At 39.3% G+C, this 21178-nt stretch overlaps 1 protein-coding gene across 4 annotated transcripts in view; it reads left to right on the top strand.

Annotated features, from left to right (window-relative positions):
- Window positions 1-366: 366 nt before the first annotated feature.
- LOC119483374 (receptor-type tyrosine-protein phosphatase-like N) overlaps window positions 367-21178 on the top strand; it is a 28725-nt gene continuing 7913 nt past the window's right edge. The window contains exons 1-12 of one of the 4 annotated variants that reach the window (XM_037761425.1): window positions 367-746; window positions 9989-10039; window positions 13454-13564; window positions 13659-13758; window positions 14701-14863; window positions 15538-16102; window positions 16767-16910; window positions 17663-17697; window positions 17860-18047; window positions 18279-18365; window positions 18813-18892; window positions 19025-19089. In XM_037761425.1, coding sequence (XP_037617353.1) covers window positions 668-746; window positions 9989-10039; window positions 13454-13564; window positions 13659-13758; window positions 14701-14863; window positions 15538-16102; window positions 16767-16910; window positions 17663-17697; window positions 17860-18047; window positions 18279-18365; window positions 18813-18892; window positions 19025-19089 — 1668 coding nt within the window. In that variant the 5' untranslated portion in view covers window positions 367-667. Of the gene's footprint in view, window positions 747-9988; window positions 10040-13453; window positions 13565-13658; window positions 13759-14700; window positions 14864-15534; window positions 16103-16766; window positions 16911-17662; window positions 17698-17859; window positions 18048-18278; window positions 18366-18812; window positions 18893-19024; window positions 19090-21178 lie in introns of all 4 variants that reach the window. The other 3 variants (XM_037761426.1, XM_037761424.1, XM_037761427.1) reach the window with 3 other exon arrangements.

Below are 21178 nucleotides of genomic sequence, written 5' to 3'. Positions count from 1 at the left end.
TCCTAACAAGTGCCTTTAATTGTATTTAGTGTGACTATTCCTATGTCTGTTACCTGCTAAGTTTATTCATCTAGGCAAAAAATAATGTTTATTAAAATGTATGTAAAAACCTAAATAGTGCATTAAAACAAATCAGTAAGATAATGTAAAAGAAAGGTGAAAGGCAGCTATATAATGTATCTTTAAACAGTAAATGAACTGTAAAATACTGTGAAATTAATTTAAAAAAAACAGTATTTTTCATTAACAGTACAAAGCTGTAAATTTCAGTGACAGTATAATAATGTTAATTTTACAGTAACATAAAGGCAACCCTGCTGCCAGTTCTTTACTGTTATTTTACTGGGAAATTCTTAACAGTGTGTAAGTAGTGAGCTGTTTTGTTATTTGCTCAGCTCTAGTCTTTAAATATTTCTTGCAGTGTGGCTCCTCCTGTGGTCCTGGTTTTCCAACCAACCCATCTCACTCTTCCTCTCTCTCTCTCTCACACACACACACATGCTCACACACTTCCTGTCATCACTCCCGTGCAGCAGCAGCAGCAGCACTAGCAGCAGCTTCTCCTCAGAGATGGAGAGCTGGTAGAAGTGCAGCAGCAGCAGCAGCCGCACTCCTCCGCATCCTCCTCCTCCTCTTCCTCGTCGCTCCGGTGGATGTTGGATGTACCATGAGGTCTCCTCGGCTCTGGGCGGCTCTGTGCCTCCTACTCACCGCCTCCTGCCGGCTGTGTGCGTCCACCAGACACGGTAAGACGCATCAGATGTGATCCATCACTGATGGAGACGCTGCATCCAGGCTCTGTTCCTATAGTAACTGTTGTACTTAGCAGCGAGTTTGGAGTGACCTCATAGTACTTTATGTTCCTGTTTTGATCTTCTTTATAAGGATGTGATCAGTTCTACAGTTTTCCTAGGAGGTTTTCGTTGTTTTTTCTCTAAAGTGTGCTGCAAGATTTGTGGTAAATGATGGCTTTAAAGGTCCCATATTATAAAAAAGTGAGATTGTCATGTTTTTTTTTATTATAAAGCAGGCTTAAGTCCTATATAAATACTGTGAAAGTATCGAAACACTCAATCCACAGGGAAATACACACAGCCCGTATTCAGAAACTCTGCATTTGAAACAAGCTGTCAGGATTTCTGCCCATTAGTGATGTCACGAATATACAACATTTAGACCCTTGACACAATTTTAAACGTAAACATTCTAAATGTGTCCCAGTTTATTCCTGGCTGCAGTGGATGTGAATGACATCAGCTGACAGGAAGTACACATGGACCCAAGTTGTTGCCTAGCAACGCAATTCTGTTGCTATTCCGTCAAAATACGCTAAAACGGAGCGTTTCAGACAGAAGGTAAATACAGGTATATTCAGGCCGATAGTATGTGGAAAATAAAGTTTTTTTTTAACATTACAGCATGTAAACATGTTCTAGTAGAAACACAAAATACAAGTATGAACCTGAAAAGGAGCATAATATGGGACCTTTATGTTGCTCTGAGCTCCATATGTTCAAGTGTTGATCCTTAATATAAAGGAGGAAATCCTTTGGCTCTAATATTCCTATAATAGTGAGTTTTATTTTGGCGTGACATCCTGGTAATTCATGATCAAGTTTGGCTTCTTTGTGCAGCAGATATAGATATTAAGAGCAATCCAACCTGCTGGACTTCATCTTCTATTTGTTGCATTTCCTGCTCTGCTCGCCTCCGACCTGTTTACACCGGTGTGTCTGGCTGCCCGAATGAATCATTCTGTTGTTCAGTCTGCAACGACAACAACAAACACACAAGCAAACAGCAGGAGAGAGATTGTTGGGTTGGGTTGGGTTGGGTTTGTTTGAGCCAGTCATATAAAAAGTCATCTGTGTGCTGCAGCTGTGAGGAAACATAATCTACCAAATGAAAATTACCTGCAGTGGCCCTGTGTGTACTTTTAACTAATACAAATATCACAGCAAAAGTATTAGAGGAAGTAAATGTACCATGAAGCTTAATACTGCCAGTAAAAACTAAAAAATGTCAACTGTAAGACTGTAAGAATATTTTGTCAACAACAATAATAAGATAAAAGAAGTAGCCAATATGAGTCTCTAATATCATAGAAATAACCCGCCTGTAATAAATCCCTATAAAAATATTATTTAAGCCAATAATCAAATCAGAGACATGCCGTGTCCCTTATTTTAGGCTTTTTTACCCTGAGGGATAGGGATTAAAAGGTTAAGGTCACTATAACTTTATTATTTACCTCCCCAGATACATTATACATCCAAATAAAATATTATAGCAGTTCTATAACTTAAATCAATTTCTATAGGGGTTACAGTTAATATTTAAACCATAATAGACAGATTATGAGATGATGTCAGGTTAAACTTAACTCCAAAGTCCTGCTGTACTGTTTCCTTCACGCAGGAGTTGAGGAGAGGCTGAATAAATCTGTTGCAGTGTCTCTGCTCTCCACAGATATCAGACAACATACGGTAACATAGAAAATATAGAAAACCATCAAATGAAACCAGTGAAAGAAGAGCTACTCATCTGTCTCCCCGTTTTAATAAAGACTTACTGTTGCCTAAAGCTTTGAAAGTCAGTAATCGACTCATTAGGTCACTATAAAATCTTAATATCCTCAGGTTCAGTCTTTGAGGGGCACAGTTTCATAACTGACAGTTAGTTTGTTTTACAAGATAAAAGATCTAGTACTGATCCACAGGTTTATTGTGTGTGAAATAGACGATGTTAAACACTCCAAAAACATCAATTAATGCAGCTTTTAACTAGCTAATAAAATGATTCATAAGGAAGGCAGTAAGCCCATCATTAATCAGACTAAAAGAAAATAATACAGAAAGAGATTTTTGTTTCCAAATTATAACAGAAAACGTTTTGAGACTCTGAATCCCTGTAGGAATATTACAGCCACATAATAGCACATCTCAGTTATGACTCATAGCTGACCTCTCAGCTCCGTCTGCTCACACTTACAACAATGGCTTCCTGTCGCCTTGATGCTCTAAACACGGTACACTGTTTCAGCACCACGGACAGAGACCATTCTGACAGGGACCAATCTGAGTGTTTCAGCACCACGGACTGATACCATGAGTGTTTCAGCACCACGGACAGAGACCAGTCTGAGTGTTTCAGTACCACGGACAGAGACCATGAGTGTTTCAGCACCACGGACAGAGACCAGTCTGAGTGTTTCAGTACCATGGACAGAGACCATGAGTGTTTCAGCACCACGGACAGAGACCAGTCTGAGTGTTTCAGTACCATGGACAGAGACCATGAGTGTTTCAGCACCACGGACAGAGACCAGTCTGAGTGTTTCAGTACCACGGACAGAGACCATGAGTGTTTCAGCACCACAGACAGAGACCAATCTGAGTGTTTCAGCACAGATACCATGAGTGTTTCAGCACCACGGACAGAGACCATGAGTGTTTCAGCACCACAGACAGAGACCAATCTGAGTGTTTCACACCACGGACAGAGACCAATCTGAGTGTGTCAGTACCACGGACAGAGATCATTCTGACAGGGACCAATCTGAGTGTTTCAGCACCACAGACAGAGACCAATCTTAGTGTTTCAGTACCACTGACCGGGACCAATCTGAGTGTTTCACACCACGGACAGAGACCAATCTGAGTGTGTCAGTACCACGGACAGAGACCATTCTGACAGGGACCAATCTGAGTGTTTCAGCACCACGGACAGAGACCAATCTTAGTGTTTCAGTACCACTGACAGGGACCAATCTTAGTGTTTCACACCACGGACAGAGACCAATCTGAGTGTGTCAGTACCACGGACAGAGACCATTCTGACAGGGACCAATCTGAGTGTTTCAGCACCATGGACAGAGACCAATCTGAGTGTTTCAGTACCACTGACAGGGACCAATCTGAGTGTTTCACACCAAGGACAGAGACCAATCTGAGTGTTTCAGCACCAAGGACAGAGACCATTCTGAGTGTTTCAGTACCACGGACAGAGACCAATCTGAGTGTTTCAGTACCACGGAGAGAGAACATTCTGAGTGTTTCAGCACCATCGACAGAGACCATGAGTGTTTCAGCACCAAGGAGAGTGCCCAGCAGAAAATAGTTGAATTTTCATCATAAATGTCATTAGAAAAGGGGAAAACGTGATTCAGAGAGATACAGGGATTATTAACATGTCTGAACATGTCTGTAATCAAGACTACTGACAAATCCAAGTCTGTACAGTTAAAGATCGATGAGGGTCCAAATGGGGGTCGAGTCTGAGTCAAGAACAAATCCGAGCCAACCGTTTTTAGATTTTTTTTAAAATGTGAAAGGGAAATCTGCCCTAAATGTTGCATTATGTTTCTTACAAGTTAACCATAAAATTATGAGCTATTTCCACACATTTCTGCGTAAAATGACACGTTTGAAATGAGGATACTTGTTTGTTAAAAAGGAGTTTACATTAATATCAAAGAATTGGGGAAGACAAAGACGGTAATAGGCGAGACCAGTAGCAGAGACTGTGACTAAGTAGCACAGGATAAGAGAAAAAAGACAATAATGGAGTACTACAGTTGGTCTGGAAGATAGGAAAAAATAATGAAAAACTCACAAAAACCAACAAATCTCTGACTTCCTGTCTGTGACTCTCAGCTCCAAGCTCATTGGTTCCAACTGAAGACGTAAATCTTTAAAAACACCTCACAAATATAATATATACACATTTTAGTAAAGGCTCACTGCTGCTCACTGTAGTTTTTAAACAAACAAACAGGGGGACATTTTTTTATTTTCATTAGCGGATTAAGCCACATTTGTATCTTAGTAGTAGGGTGAGTTGCTGTAATGTGGGACACCCATGCTCCAGTGATTGTAGGTCTTCCTCAAACAAATAAAAGTCAATAAAATGATTGGTTAACACAAGCTGGGGTGTCATCAAATGTCCAATCACAGATTAGGGTGGAGCAATCTTAATGTTAAGGGTATGAATTTCTAGCTAGTTTTTTATCAGGATATGTTTATGTTTTTTCATCAAAACTATTATAATATGGTGTAAATATACTTTATATATGTTATTTCAATCAAATTTTGTTCCACTTTAGGAAATATGGTTTTGAAAAGTGGGACAGGATGATTTGCCTAATGGTTATTTAGAGGTTTTTAGTTTTCTAATGGGTTATCTAAGATATTTAAGGTGAAGTGTAAATTATATTCCATAATTGAGGGTGGCTGCATCTTTTTTGGTTTGATTAGGACACATCCTGGGGATTTCGGAGTGGTACTGGAGTCTGAAATGCAAAACATGTCCCACATTAGGCTAATTCAGCCTAGTATTCGTGGCAGCAGGACGCTGTATGTAGGATTGAGTCAGAATAAAGTACAGTGTGTGAGCCGATGGTGATGAAGGAGCAACAGTGAGGCTCATTGATGTGTTTTTAATGGCCCAGAGGAAGAAGCGATATCAGGCTAGCCTTTAGGTTGACAAGAAGAAACATATAGAGTATCAGCAGACTTGTCCTTTAAATACTGCATGTAGTGGGCTCCAGTCAGAGTGATTAGTGTGCGTCGGTATAAAGGTTAACTGAGCTGAGGAGGGTTATAACCTCGCTGCCTCTGCTGCCACTCAGCCAGGTTTTATTCTGCTCCGTCCTGGCTGACTCATCCCACCTTAAATATCCTCTGTCAGTCCGCAGAGCAGAGGACGAGCTCGCTCTCACACAGCAGCAGCCACAAATGCCAGCAGCACCATTATGAAAATGACACTGGATTCAATCTGGCACGCAGTTAATGGACGATAGAAGTGAAGGCACAGAGAGACTGATGATGATGATGATGATGATGATGATGATGATGATGATGATGATGATGATGGGAGGGAGCTGGTGATGAGTCAGCCTGATTTTCTTCACATAACCTCTTCCACGTAAAACACATATCAGACTAGTTGTTCAACAATGTGTTTATTTGCTTAGTTGTTGTTAGATTTTCATTTAAATGCCAAATCTGTTATGATGAGTTATGATATGAGTCATCCTGCAGATACAGCTCTATATATAGAGATATACTAGTTTTCTGAGTGTTTGAAGTTTAGGCAACTGAAGCTACATGGGTACAGGTAGGGAAAGATCATGGTAACGTTGACTGTAAGACAGAGATGGGATGTAAACTCCAGTTTCCTGTGTCAAAGCTACTTAGATTATGTTTTTTTATCAACATATTGGATCATAAACTTCATGTGGTATTTTTAAAGACTCATTTATATTCCCCCGCTTTTATTGACCTACAGCTTTGAGATACTGAGGTCCAAACAGGACGTGATGATGGGATGAATTTATGTGATTCACGATGAACCAAACCTCCAAAATGGCTCCTAAAGTCTCCCTGTAGTGATGATGGAAGGAAACATATTTATGGTTTTATTGTGTTGGCTGCGATCCTGCTCAGACGGAGCCACACCTTCTCAGACAAGAAAAACAAATCTCTCTCTCTCTTTCTCTCCCTCCCTCTCTCTCTCTCTCTCTCTCTCTCTCTCTCCCTCTCTCTCTCTCTCTCTCTCTCTCTCTCTCTCTCTCTCTCTGATTAGTTTTAGATGGAGAAGAAAGATGTTTGTGGGTTAAAAGCTGGAGGATTTCCCCTGAGATACGTGAAGACCTGCTGCTGACTCTGAGTCATTTTCATGGCTTTTCTGGTGAAATTGAATCAAACAGGAGAGTTTATTGCTGAGTCTGTTTCTATGACTCCCTGGATTAAAACGCTTTTCACTGCTGCAAAATCAACCAAAATTCTCCCACTGAGTCAGTTTTATCTTCTAAATGAACCTTTTATTTTCTTAAAACAAGTGGAAAATATAATTTTAACTTGTTTGCAATGCAAATCAACTTGTTTCCTTTTTCTGTTCAGAGATACAAACCTTAATTTCCAGAAAATTCTCTGAGTACTTGTAGTTTTGATACTTTAAAGGTACTATATGTAAAAATGTACATGTATTAATTGCTTTGTATTGCCAATGTGTGAACGGATTGTAATGTACCTTAAAAACTGAGACTTTCTCGGTTGCTTATAACCGCCTGTGGACTGATTTCTATGTAAAGAACTCGGGACGGTTTTGCTTCGTAACGTTAGCTGATGAAGTACTTTGCAAATGGCGAGCTAGTTAGTGTCATGGAGATTGGACATACAGATAGTAACGGTGATATATGATTGTACTGTAGTGTTACGTCACTGTTTTGGCCAATGCCCCGGATGACGTTGACGTTGATGGGCGAGCATGTGCGTGAGCAACAGGATGCGGACTGCAGGATGCGGACTGCAGTTCACTTAACGGCCACCGCTGTCATTAATAACAAGGATTTTCTGGAAGTTACATATAGTACCTTTAAGTACATTTTGCTGATAATCTTAACATACTTTTACTTAAGTAAGGACTTTTTTCACAGTGTGGCATTCATATTTTTACTTGAGTAAAGGATCTGAATACTATACTAACATTTTTTACAGTGCATCTCTCAGTCTGCTCATTAGACACTCAATTACTCCATAACTTCTTGTAATTAGTAGTTAATGCTGTGTATTAGAGGTGATTGAGTGTGTGTGACTGGTGACAGTGATGGACAGTCTTCAGGACGAGTTTAACAAGATGATGATCTCCTAGAAACAGACGAAGAGGAGAGGCGAGGAGGAGGAGGAGGAGGGAGTAGGAGAAGGAGGAGGAGGAGGAGGACAGGGACAGAGAGATCAGATGGGAGGATGTGTGGGCGTAGGAGAGATTAGTCATCATGTGGATGGAGGGAGCGACGGGCGGATGGATGGAGAATCTCTTCCTTCTATGTTTAGCATTCGTCTCCGCTTTCCTCCTTTCATGGAGATTCCCTCTCTGATAGCTGCTGCACAGCGTCGTCATGCAGTCGATACTCTGTCTGACTTTTTATAGATTTCAGGTGAAAGAAAAAGCACAGACTGGGTTGGTCTGTGGCATCAGACATCAGACTAGGCTGTAGTAGAGAAGAAATGGAGCTTTACTAGTAAGATGTTCTGGCTTTCTCACGGCATTAATTCTTTTATTTCCATGTGAATGATTGTTTTCACGCTTGTCTCTACGCTGTTATAGGAGATAGTGACGTCAGTCTCCTCAACAGTGGCCTGTGACATCACTAACTGGGGCGGGGCAGAAGATACGCTGCATTAACCTCCTACTTATCACTCACTTACACATCATTTCTGTCTATAAACTAACCTGCAGTCTTGTGTCTGTTTTCTGCTCTTGAGCAACGCCGCCATCACGTGTGTGATGTGTTAAAACTAACCGGTAAATTAAAACACTTACAGGCCATGAATTCTTGTATTTTTATCAGATAAGACACATCATTTACTAAAAATCTGAAACATTGTCATAGCGGAACATTATGCAATATGTCTGGTTTTAGAAAAAAACATTACTGTTGGATCAGCTGAGAAGAGTACGTGTGTGAAACGACGTCTAGCTGTCTGTTCAAACACCGAAAAGTTGACCATTTTTACACTATAACTTTTGATGTCAGTGGCATTTCGAGTTCTACAGCATCTGCTGGACATATTTATGGGCAAAAGCGGTTAACAAGTTAATATTCAGTGTTAATGTGCAGATTTACAAGTGAGACGCCACCTCAGTAATGCCAGCTTGTTCACAACCCTAAAAAACACATTTCCTTAAAACAAGTGAAGAAATCTGCCAGTGCAGTGAGAATATTTCAATATATTTCTATCAGGGCTGTCAACCGATTTCAATTTTTAATCGCAGATTAATCACATATTTTTTATCTGTTCAAAATGTACCTTAAAGGGAGATTTGTCAAGTATTTAATACTCTTATCAACATGGGAGTGGACAAATATGCTGCTTTATGCAAATGTATGTATATATTTATGAGACTCGTGGGTTCCCTTAGAACCCATTAACATTCAGATATATGAAGGTCAGAGGTCAAGGAACCCCTTTGAAAATGGCCATGACAGTTTTTCCTCGCCAAAGTTTAGCGCAAGTTTGGAGCGTTATTTAACCTCCTTCTCTACAAGCTAGTATGACATGATTGGTACCAGTGGATTCATTAGGATTTTCTAGTTTCATATGATACCAGTATCTTCACTCTAGCTTTAAAATTGAGCCGCTACAACCTAAAGATCGTAAGTTGTGTTCAAGGAATTAGTGGTGTTAAAACAAACTGCAATCATTTTGACAGCTCTATTTTCTATATAATTATAATATTAATATAATGTTTCTTTTGGAAACAGTAAACTTTAAAACTCAATAGCAGACAACAACGACTTGATAAGAAGCAGATTTTTTGCAGTGTAACTTGAAATTTGTCCTCGCCCAAAGTCATGATGTCACAGCGTCACTTTTGAGGACATCACTGAAGACACTAATTAAATGGGATTGAAACAGCGAGCGTGGTGTGTTTGTGCAGGTCGTTCTGCAGGACAAGGTGTACTTCCTGACGTTATCACAGGATACGTGAATAATACACATGGATTACATAAATCCTTAATGAAAACACAACGCAAACAGATCGGAGCGAGCCGCTTCACATCTGCTGCTGTTTACTGCCTCGGTCAACTGTAACACACACACACACACACACACACACACACACACACACGTGTGTATATATTCCCATCACTAACATTGACTGTAGCTGCCCGCTCTGGTTGGGGTTTCCCAAACTCATTTCTGTCTATATTTATGTCCCATAATAGAAATTTCATAAGGCACATTTTCTCCAAATATACACATCTGTTTCTGCTTTTAATCTGACAAAGTAGTGTTTATTTCCAGTCAAATAATGATACATTCAGGTTCTAAATTCAGGAGGAAAACATGCCAAAGTTTGATGTTAAAGGAGGCTGGTTAGCTCTATACATTTCTAGGGACACTGTTTGTTTTTTGGTGAGTTTGCAGCCCCTTTTTAAATGAATATGAATATTTTATTTGTTGTTTGTTTGTGTCTGCAGGTTGTTTGTTTGAAAAGAAGCTCTGTCCGAGAGATCATCTGTGCAACGATGGTGAGTATTCCAGTTTTACTTTTCCATCACAAACTGTCTTGTCCACAGTTTTTTTTATCATTATACATATGAAAAAGATTGTACCTGTTATGTGTATGTAAAAACATGGCAGCTGTAGTAATGAGCCTGCATTCAGAGGCAACAGAGAACGGGGTGAAGCCTTGTTGTATTCATTTATTATGCCATGACCATATAAAACTCCAAATGAAACAAACAAAAGGTTCACTTTAATTCAAGTTTCAGTTCACCCACATCACTAAAAAAACAGTTTTTCCTTCAGTATGAAGCTGAACATGAAACAAACATATCAAATATTTATATGAGATCAACGTTTGAACATTTAAACATCTTGCTCTTAACATCACAAATATAAAAGATAAAAAATAATGTCATCTTTATTCCTCTCTAGTATTTCCCAGTGCTACAGAAAGAGCACATTTACAGGGACAAAACTAAACACAAAGACCAGTATATTAGTATAAGAAATCAAAACTGATCCCATAGATAAAATGTGAGAAAACGAGGAAAACGTTTCAGTTTTGACTTCTGACACCATCCCGATATGGAGGTGAATGGAAAACCTCAACAGCAGCAAGTCTTTCCAAAATAAATGACCTCAATGGATACAGTTTTATGTGGACCTTTATTTGTAAAGGTGGAAAGTAGGAAATAAGAAGTAAGGAGAAATATTTTTTTTGTGATTTGGTCGAACTGCCCCTTTAAACATATCTATTATAATCTATACACTCCCCTCTTTTCACACATTCATGAAGCCAAATTAAAACTTGCCTGATATCTTCCTCTGGGAGGCTAACGTGGACACTTTCTCCCTCCACGGGAAGCTCGTATTCACGGTGCCCTGAATGCAGCGTGACGAGAATAGTAAATCGACCAACAGTGAGCGATCCCAGCGGGCTCCAGCTGCAGCGACACGCTTCAGGAAGCTGTGACGTGTCTTCTGTCCGTCAAACAGTCAGGAGCTGGTTAGCCGTCACGCCTCAGCCTGCCTTTAACGGGGCTGTCTATAATCCCTCAGTGGATTTCCTGCTTCCTCCCTGTCTGTTCAAACATGTCATTACAAGAGTGTGCACGTGACAGCTGAATTATTGATGGCGGCATGTTTCTGTGTATGCCTTGAGGATGTTTTGTTCCCCGTTTCCAGAGACGGGAACAGTTAGGGAACATGAGCAGCGTTCATAGTGAGGTCTCATGGCGTGTGTTCGATGACGCTTTGAGGAAGTGCATTAGCTGAAATGCAAGAATGACTGTGAGGAAAAAGGCTGAGAGAGTTACAGGTTGCATGTCAGGCTGCATTGGAAACACAATGCATTTTATATCCTGACACATCTGTAATCTGCGTTCAACCCCTGGAGTGTTGAAGTACAATAAATGTAGTTCCAGACTGCATTCAATAAACAGACCATTTTGTGTCCTTAAACATCTGTAATCTGCATTCAACCCCTGGAGTGTTGAAGTAGAATAAACTTAGTCCCAGACTGTGTTCAAAAACAGTACATTTTGTTGCCTGAAACATCTGTAATCTGTGTTAAAATGCTTTAATGCTTCGGCAAAATAAATACATTCCAGGCTGCATTAATAAAACTACTTATTTTGTGTCCTTAAACATCTGTAATCTGTGTTAAACCTTTATAATTTTAAGTAGAAAACATTTTATTCAACACTGAATTAAAAACAATTTAGTTTGCATACTAAACCATCTGTAATCTCAATCAACATCTCAATCCCATCAACAAACGACCCATTTTGTTTCTTTAAACATCTGTAATCTGTTGTCTGTTTAATCAAAGTAAATTTGAATTCAGCAGACGTAACCACTACATTTCAGTGTGTGTTAAGTCTGTGTGGTCATTTGAGCGTTGGAGTGTGTGTGACGGTGACGTGTGTGTGTGTGTGTGATTGTGCTGAAATGGGAGTGTGTGAAAAATGATAATTTTGTCTATGAGATTCGTCATATGGGCAGAAAGGTGAACGGAGTGACATAAAGAGAGGGATACGTAGTGAAAGAGAGATAAAAAGAGCGAGAGTGCAACGTAAACAAGGTCTCCCTCCGTCAGCCGCGCTCTGCCAATCGCAGCTCGCCCTGGCCGTCTCTATGACAACAGTGACATCACTTGCCTGACGACTGTGTGTCTCCCTTGTGTGTGTGTGTATGTGTGTGTGTGTGTTTGATGAGAGATGGAGGGAGACAGAGGTGATGACTCACCACGGCCCACACAAACACACACACACACACACTTTGCTTCAATATGTGTGTGTACATGTGTGAAGTGGAGTGTGTATTTGCGGTGTATACGTTTGTGGGTAAATGTACTCTGTGTTTCTGGTGTGTGCATGTTTGCCTAGTTAGATGTGTACCTTTGTGTGTGTTATGTGCTTGTATGCGGTTTGTGTAACTCCCTTTGTGTACATGTGTGTGTACTTGTATATTTGCACATTATGGCCATATTCATGTATATTTTGTGTTTTTCTTGCTTTGCTTGTTCCTTCAGTGTCCGTCAGCTCTGTGTTGGTTTGAGTAAAGAAGAATATTATCCTGATTTCAGGCATATACAGTAGTAGGTTGGTTTTCTCCTGCGTCTAGTAGATGCTAATCTGTTTTGGGTTTTCATGGGATCAGTTTACCCAAATTGTAAAAATATCTTACTCAACTGCAATGCGGCCTGAGGAGTAAAGTATTAATACTAAAAAAGACAAAGATGAGAGAAAGAATAATCATAATTTGTCTTATTTCCTGTCTTATTTCAACCCAACCCTCAAAAAAAAACTACTGGTATCCAGCAATGCAGGTAGTTTTGGTTTTATTTGTGTTGAATTTGAGTTAGAAATCTCAGACACAAATGTCTCAAACCCTGAACTATCTGCATGGTTAGATACAACTAAAGGTAACTGAGACATTTGACATTTTTTTATTGTGACGTTATGCTGAAAATGCAGCCTTCCTGTCCATTTCACTGTGATGGCACGCCGGGTTGCCGTTTGCAGATGTCTCAGCAAAGAAAACAGAGTTGAAACTTGCTCAAGTTTTGCCGCAATGCAGCCAGACGATAAAACGTCTGTAACTGTGAACCGTGTGGCATTGCGCTGATTCTACTGTTTAATGTGCACGCATAGAGGTGGAGGAAGAAAATAATAAGAATTGCTGCTCTTCCAAAATATTACAATCCTGCCTCGAGAGAGTACAAACTGATAGAAAGCCAGTTAGATCAGTTAAGGAGAGAACAGTAGTTTGATTTGACAGGAGGAGCATTATGTGGTATCTTTATTGTTAAGTTTACATCTACCCCTGCTGGATAAGCTCACTATTTTTCAGAAAATCTCCATTTTGTAGGGTATGAATGTGAATATGTCAGAAGTGACATAAAGAAACTGACTTGTCGGTCTCTTCCCGTGCAGACGGTTTGTTCGGACAGTGCCAGGCTCCCCACCAGGAGCCCGTCCAGTACCAGGTGTCTGTACCTGTCCTGCACAAACTGCAGGAAGTCCTCAAAGACCTGATGGTGCAAGGTGAGTCTGAGTGAGACGTTAACGTCTGCTCACCAGCGGAACAAGTAACAAGTAGGAGAAAGTAAATAAGTTGTGTTGCCCTGTGGCTGCGCAGGTCTGACTTGGAAGGACGACGTTACCCAGGCGATCATCAGCCGAGAGTTGAGTCGCGTTCCCACTGTCGCCTCCAAACTCCATGAGAGGGCGCCAAAACAGTAAGAAAATTCCCAGAATGCCCCTCACCTATGAAGGACGGAACCTGCCAAAATCAATCAATAAATGACTTGATAAGTAAAATAAATACATTTAATAATAATAAATAAATGATTTAATAATATAAAAAATAAATGTAGCCATTATTTAATTGATCAAATGTGGCATAAATTCATATTAGCATCTTTATTTATTTATATTTGTATTAATTCCCTTATTTATTTACTCCTCTGTTTAATTTTCCCTTTTATTTATTTATGTATATATTTTTATAAATTTTTAATTCTCTTTATTTCTTTTTGCATTTATTTTATTTTCACATTAAGTGACAGCCCCCTCATTTGCATAATAAGACAGAAATGCATAAAGAAATGTATAAAGAAAAGAATACAGAAAAAAATAAGTTTGGGGAAATAGATAAGGGTTGAAATGCAAAGGGAAAATTGTGCATAAATAAATAAATAAATACATTTAAAAAATAAATAAAAAATAAATGCAAAAATAAATTTAAAAATCAATACATATGTAAATAAAAGGAAAAATTAATCAGAAGAGTAAATAGATGAGGAAATGAATACAAAGATAAATAAATAAAGAAGCAAATTAAAACAGAAATATAATTTTATGTCACATTTTATCAATTAATTAATGGCTACATTTATTTTTAATATTATTTTGCTACTTTTAATAGCATATTTATTTATCTATTTATTGATTTATTGATTTGTTGATTTATTGATTTATTGATTGATTGATTTATTTATCTATCAAGTCATTTATTCATTTATTGATTGATTTTTGATTTTGGCAGGTTTTGTCCTCCATACTCATCAGTCTAGCACACAAACCAGCAGGAAGGAAAATATTGATAAATCACTGATGAAGTACAACAAACATACAATAAGCAAAATCTTTTGAAACTAATTAATAGTATTTTTTTCCAGGTTTTTGAGACAGGCGGGCCCCAGTCAGCGGAGGGTCCAGGGGCCCGAGTATCCAGCTGACCCCGAGATGATGCAGCAGTACGCGGACTATATGATCCTCGACCCCTCCCGGTCCTCGGTCCACATGCAGACGCCCCTGCTGGACCCTTACACTTACCATCAGGTGGGGAAATAATATGCACTATTTAAACATGTACGATTTGATGCTGGTTTTAAAATAATATGGTATATTGTGCAACAGAAGGTTTTAAATAATATACTGATTGACTAGATGGATACACTACTATATAAAAGTGTCATTATATAAATGTAAAGTGAATTATCAGGTTTTGCATGTCAGTTTGTGACAAAAACACATTTTAACATAATAAAAACACAGTTTAAAACATTGAAAGTTCACTGATCACATTTTAAAGTTTGAGAATTACTGACTTGAGACCTGCATGTGTTATTTTCTCCTATTCTAAAATGGTGTGTTTGGTGTGTCCCTAAACAGTCTTGAATTACATAAATTGGGTATCACTGTAAAGCTGAGACTTTTGTGGATCCAATGAGCCCAACTGTATTCATGTGTGATGATGTTAGTCCTCATAGTAGCCATTTCATTGTAGTGAGACCATTTTTTGAAACTTGACCTCACTGTATAAATGACCTGTGGTGACCTCTAGGATAATCACAGCCTCATGAAAGTTTACAACCACAAACGAGATGATTTACAGCATTTACAAACATTTTAAAGCAACTTAAATCAAATATACTTTTATGAAGGACTATTAAGTCAGAGGTGTGTGTGTTTTCCTGTGTGTTGTATCTGTGTTGTTGTTGTTGTTGCAGCAGCAGTACGGCTACCAGGAGGAAGAGGAGCGCTCCCTCAACTCTCTGGACGATAATCCAGCCTTCCCGCTCCTCGCCTCCCCCTCTCGCTCCAGATCCCAAGGAAACCCTCTGGTCCGAGACCGGCAGCTTCTCCAGGACCTGGTGTCCTTTTACCTCACCTCTCCTTCTTCCTCCTCCTCCTCCTCCTCTTCCTCTTCCTCCTCCCCTGTGCAGTCCCTCTCCCGCCACAGGGGGGGGGCAACAGCAGGATTTCCCTCTTTGCTGTCCTCCTCCTCCTCATCATCCTCATCCTCCTCCTCCTCCTTCTTCCCGGAGCTGGACTTCCCGCTGGACTATGGAGAGGACTACGTTTCCCAGGTAGCTCAGCTCAGCAAGCAGCAGCAGGAGCAGCATCAGCAGCAGCAGGAGCAGCATCAGCAGCAGCAGGAGCAGCAGCAGCAGCAGGAGCAGCAGCAGGAGCAGCAGGAGCAGCATCAGCAGCAGCAGGAGCAGCATCAGCAGCAGCAGGAGCAGCATCAGGAGCAGCAGGAGCAGGAGGAGTACGATGCCCTGTCGGGGCTGGATGGTGAGAGGAGAGGAAGTAACGACAGGAAGAAATAAAACAATCAACAAGTGTGAAGCTGAAAAGTTCCTTTAAAGGAGATTCAGCTCCACAAACATGCAGCGCTGGAAAAGTACATTCACTCTACTTATTATAATTTTGATGCACTTGTACTTTAATATTTCCATTTACTGCTACTTTATACTTCTACTCCACAATTCACCGGCAAATATTGTACTTTTTACTCCATAACATTAATTTAATACGTTGTACTTATACTAATACTAATACTAATATTTTGCAGATTCAGATTAAGATTACAAAATATAAACAACAAAGACTTTACAGATCCCTAGGGGCAGAATATATATATACTGTATATATTACCAGCTGCAACATCAAAGTGATGTACACATTAATACAATAATATAATATACACTATTTTGAAATGCAGATGCTAATACTTTTGTAACATTTTAGATGCAGGACTTTAACTTGTAACAGAGTATTTCTACATTGTAGTATTACTTTTTTACTCAAGTAAAAGATCTGAATACTTCTTCCTCCACATGTTTAATGTAAAATCTGAATGTAGTACAGTAAAAAGTCTCTGACACGTGGAAGAGATGAAGTAGAAAGTTTAGTTGCAGTAAAGACTACAGAGCGCTATACCATGTGTGTTTTTCAGAACACTCTCTGCAGAGACTGGCTCTGCTGCTCGACCACTACGGCCTCGACGTCAAGGATCTGTCCCCTGAGCAGAGAGACAACCTGCCAGCCGCTCTGAAGCAGCTGCAGCTGGACACCTCCTACGGCCGCAAACCAGCCAAAGGTCCGTCTGCTCATCATTGGCTTTTTAAAGCAGCATGCACACTGTCAGAAAAACAAGATCACTGAAGTGAATACAACTGTTCTTTCTGTCTGTTGTGTCACATGTTATATCACAAACACATTATTATACACAGACTTGTACCGTACTTGACCTTAACAAGCGCCTCCTTTTTGTGCACATGCCTTACGAAAAAGTAGTATACTTAAAGTTTATTTTATGAAGTATACTTAAGTAAGTTAAGGTTTATATTTCCCAAGTATACTTTATGTAGTAAGTATACTAATATCAATGTACTAGTAGTATACTTGTAAGTGTACTACTTTAATACTTCTTGGGACTAAATTGGCCCATTTTTTAGTTTATAAAAGTATGCTTTATGTGTACTTAAGTCGCACACATAGTGACTTGTGAGCATCTCTGCTTTTTAGTTCATGAAAGTATAATTTGTATACTTTTATATATTTTGGAACTTGTAAGTATGAGCCAAGTATACTTAAATATACTTTTTAAAGTATATCTCTGATAAGTACATAACAAGTAAACTGAGAGTATGCTCTCTTATTCTAAGTTTAAAATAAATATATTATATATTGTATTATGTATATACTGTTTATACACACACTTGAATAAACTTCTTTTTGGTAAGAGCAGCCCAAATTATCTTCTTAAAATGGATGGATGTCCAAATACATACAACTATACTTTGTTTTTGCATTATTCATGATTATATCCTGTTTTTGATTCCTGTTCAGATAAATATGGGAACAACGCTGCCACAGGAAAGAAGGTGAACATGTTACTTTAGTTTTTTTATATCTTGTAAATATATATTCCTGAAAAGTATTTAAATAACTACAGCTGTAAAAAGTACAATATAAAAGTATGAAGTAGCAGAAAGGGGATATAGTCAAGTAAGCATACTCAAATTAAGTCTTTATTTATCCATCAGCTCACGGAGGGTTCGATGGCGTTTAAGATGGCCGCCCTCGCGGCTCCACCCTCCACCATCAAGCCCCCCAAACCACACGGAGCCCAGAAAGATCCGACCCCCCCTGTGGACGCCGACCAGGACAAACTGAGGAAGGGAGGACCAGCGGCCGAGGGAGACAAGTACGGCTTCATGGTCACCAACCAGAGGTACAACACGCTCAGATGTGTGTCAGTGAATGAATGAATGCCTGTGTGTGTTGTCTTCATATGTGTGTGTGTGTGTGTGTGTGTGTGTGTGTGTGTGTGTGTGTGCGTGCGTGCGTGAGTACGTTTGCGTGTGTGGGTGTGTGTGTGTGTGTGTGTGTGTGTGTGTGGGTGGGTGCGTGTGTGTGTGTGTGTGTGTGTGTGTGTGTGTGTGTGCGCGTTTTGTCACCGCAGCCCCCTCAGTGTGAACGACGGGCTACGACTGTTGGAGCTGCTGTCAGAGAGGATCGGCCTCTCCACCGGCTCCTTCATCAGCATCAGGTAGGACCGAGGACGCCGGCGCTCATCGACCCTCCATAACAAAATAAAACAAAGTCAAATCCCCGACCTGCTGGCCTGATGCCTCTGGATCCTCCGTATCCGAATCCTCCGTATCTGGATCCTCCGTATCCGAATCCTCCGTATCCAAATCCTCTGTATCCAAATCCTCCGTATCTAGATCTTCCGTGTCCGTTTCTGGATCCTCCCTGTCTGGATCCTCTGTATCTGGATCCTCCGTGTCTGGATCATCCGTGTCTGGATCCTCTCTGTCTGGATACTCTGTATCTGGATCTGAAGTACAATATTTCCCTCTGAGCTGTAGTGGAGTAGAAGTAGAAAGTAGCATGAAAAGAAAATACTCAACTACACCCTGAGTACTTGTGTAAAAGTACTTCTCACTGTGTAATACTCCCCTCTGGATGTGCTCTTGTGTTTTGTCGTCTGCAGTGTTGTCGGACCTTCGATCACCTTCAGGGTCAGACCCAACTCCAAGAACCTGACGGCTGGAGACGTGGCAGAGAAAGCCGGTACGTCGCCTGCTGTTTTATTCATTTTAACTGCTACTAATACTTCAAATACTATCCCCCATAGTGCTACAAGTACTCCATGTGTTTTCTCAAATACTTTCCAGTCATTATTTGAATGTTTTCTTTCTGCAGTTGCAGAGAAGAACTTCCTGGAGTCTGAGACGGGCCTGAAGGTGCTGCAGAGCGGCGTTGGAGAGGTGGGTGGTCGTGTCAGAGAAGAAGAAGAGAGGCAGCAGAGCAGAGAGGGATAAAGACAACATCAAGTTATGATGGGGATGAAGGGAGGGATGGTGCTTATAGTGTCACATCTTAACTTACATAACTAAAAGTAGTAGTACCACAGTGTAAAAATACTTTGTTACAAGTAAAAGTACTTCATTCAAAACTTAAATAAAAGTACAAAAGTATTAGCATCAAAATATACTATACTGGATTATAATCATTGATGCATTAATGTGATCATCACTTAATGTTGCAGTTTATGGAGGACGGAACCTGCCAACATCAAAAATAAATAAATAAATGATTCGATAGATAAATAAATATGTCACTGAATGTAGCAAAAATAATATTAAAAATAAATGTAGCCATTAATTAATTGATAAAATGTGACATAAATATTTGTATTTGCTAAAGAGTAAAGAAGAGTAAATAAAGGAATTAATACAAAGATAAATGAATACAGAATTAATTAAAACAGAAATATAATTTTTTGTCACATTTGATCAATTAATTAAAGCCTACATTTATTTTTAATATTATTTTTGCTACATTTAATTACATATATATTTATTCATCAAGTCATTTATTTATTTATTAAATTATTTTGGATTTCGTCAGATTCCGTCCTCCATAGTAGCTTGTAAAGGTGGAGCTCATTTTAATTACTTCATACACTGCTGGGGAGTTTAATATATAATAATTCATCATAAAAAATGTTTTGAAGTATACAGCAATATAAAAAGGAAGTACTCAAGTAATGTACCTCAAAACTGTACTTAAGTACTTGAGTAAATGTACTTAGTTACTTTCCACCATTGTTAAATGCAACAAGAGCATAATCTGGAAAGGCATCCTTCATTTAAACTTTATAAACACTTCCTTTATTTTGAAAGTCAGTCCAGGAAGTCCAGTTTGTTTAAAGTCAGTCTAACTTGACACTGTGGGTCCATGTGAGTCCAGCAGGACATCAGGACAGTTGCTCTGCATCGTGCATTTGGTGAGTGAAAACATAATAATCTATTCTGACACATTATTATTAATTATTATTATTATTATTTATTATTCTTATAAAGATGACTTAATAATCAGTTTATATGATAGTGACATTTATGTTATCTACATCCTGTCCCTACACTATCAGGATCTAGTGGCATTTAATGTGCTTTTTATTATTTAAGCTCTTGTATCATATTCTTAAAAAGTCCTTAATAATATACTGTAAGGCCCTTGTGTTTATATGAGACATGTTCCTTCTTAATACTTCATATAGTACTTAAACTCATACATATATCACTTTTTATGTTTTATCCATCTAAAGTCAGTTTATAGTGAGATGGGACATTTATTTTTTATTATCATATCTATATAATACTTGTAATGTGTGTGTAGCTGTTATTAGTGAGTTTTACTGCTAGTTTTTTATTTTCTATAATATCTGAGCACAAAAGCATGAATTTATGATATCCTTCTAAAATGAATTATCTGTTAATTTGACAGCTTTTGCAGACATTTTAGGATTTGTTTCTGGCTTTATTTCTTGTATAATGAGCTGTCTTATAGCAGCATAAATTAAATTAAAGACTTGTGATGGTTAAATCCAATTTGAGGTTCTTGTAAAAACGTAAGGCAGTGAACCATCTTCAACCACATGTAGTCTGGTCATCCATTTTCTTCTTTCCTCGGTTTCACACTCACACACTGAACCCCCCTTTATAATAGCAGGTGAAGTAGCCTTTCTACCCCCCCACCCACCCAGCTCCAACTTTAATGTCTTTCAGATACCACACACACACACACACACACACACACACACACACACACACACACACACACACTGAGAAAAAGGGAGAGCGCCTCACATTCCTGAGGCCCACAGAGAGGAAGGAGGAGGTCTGAAAGGTCAAGAGAGACAATTCATCAGGAGAGGAGGGGAGGAGGAGGGGAGGAGGAAGAGAAGAAAAGAGAATGGAGGGAGGAAGGATGATGAAAAGGAGGGGAGAGAAAGAGGGGAACAAAGACGATGAGAGAAGGAGAAAGGAGAAAGAGAGGAAGATGAAAGCAGGA

The sequence above is a fragment of the Sebastes umbrosus genome, chromosome 24, assembly GCF_015220745.1.
Source record: "Sebastes umbrosus isolate fSebUmb1 chromosome 24, fSebUmb1.pri, whole genome shotgun sequence".
Classification (NCBI taxonomy): Eukaryota; Metazoa; Chordata; class Actinopteri; order Perciformes; family Sebastidae; genus Sebastes; species Sebastes umbrosus.
This window is presented reverse-complemented; position numbering and strand designations above follow the sequence as displayed.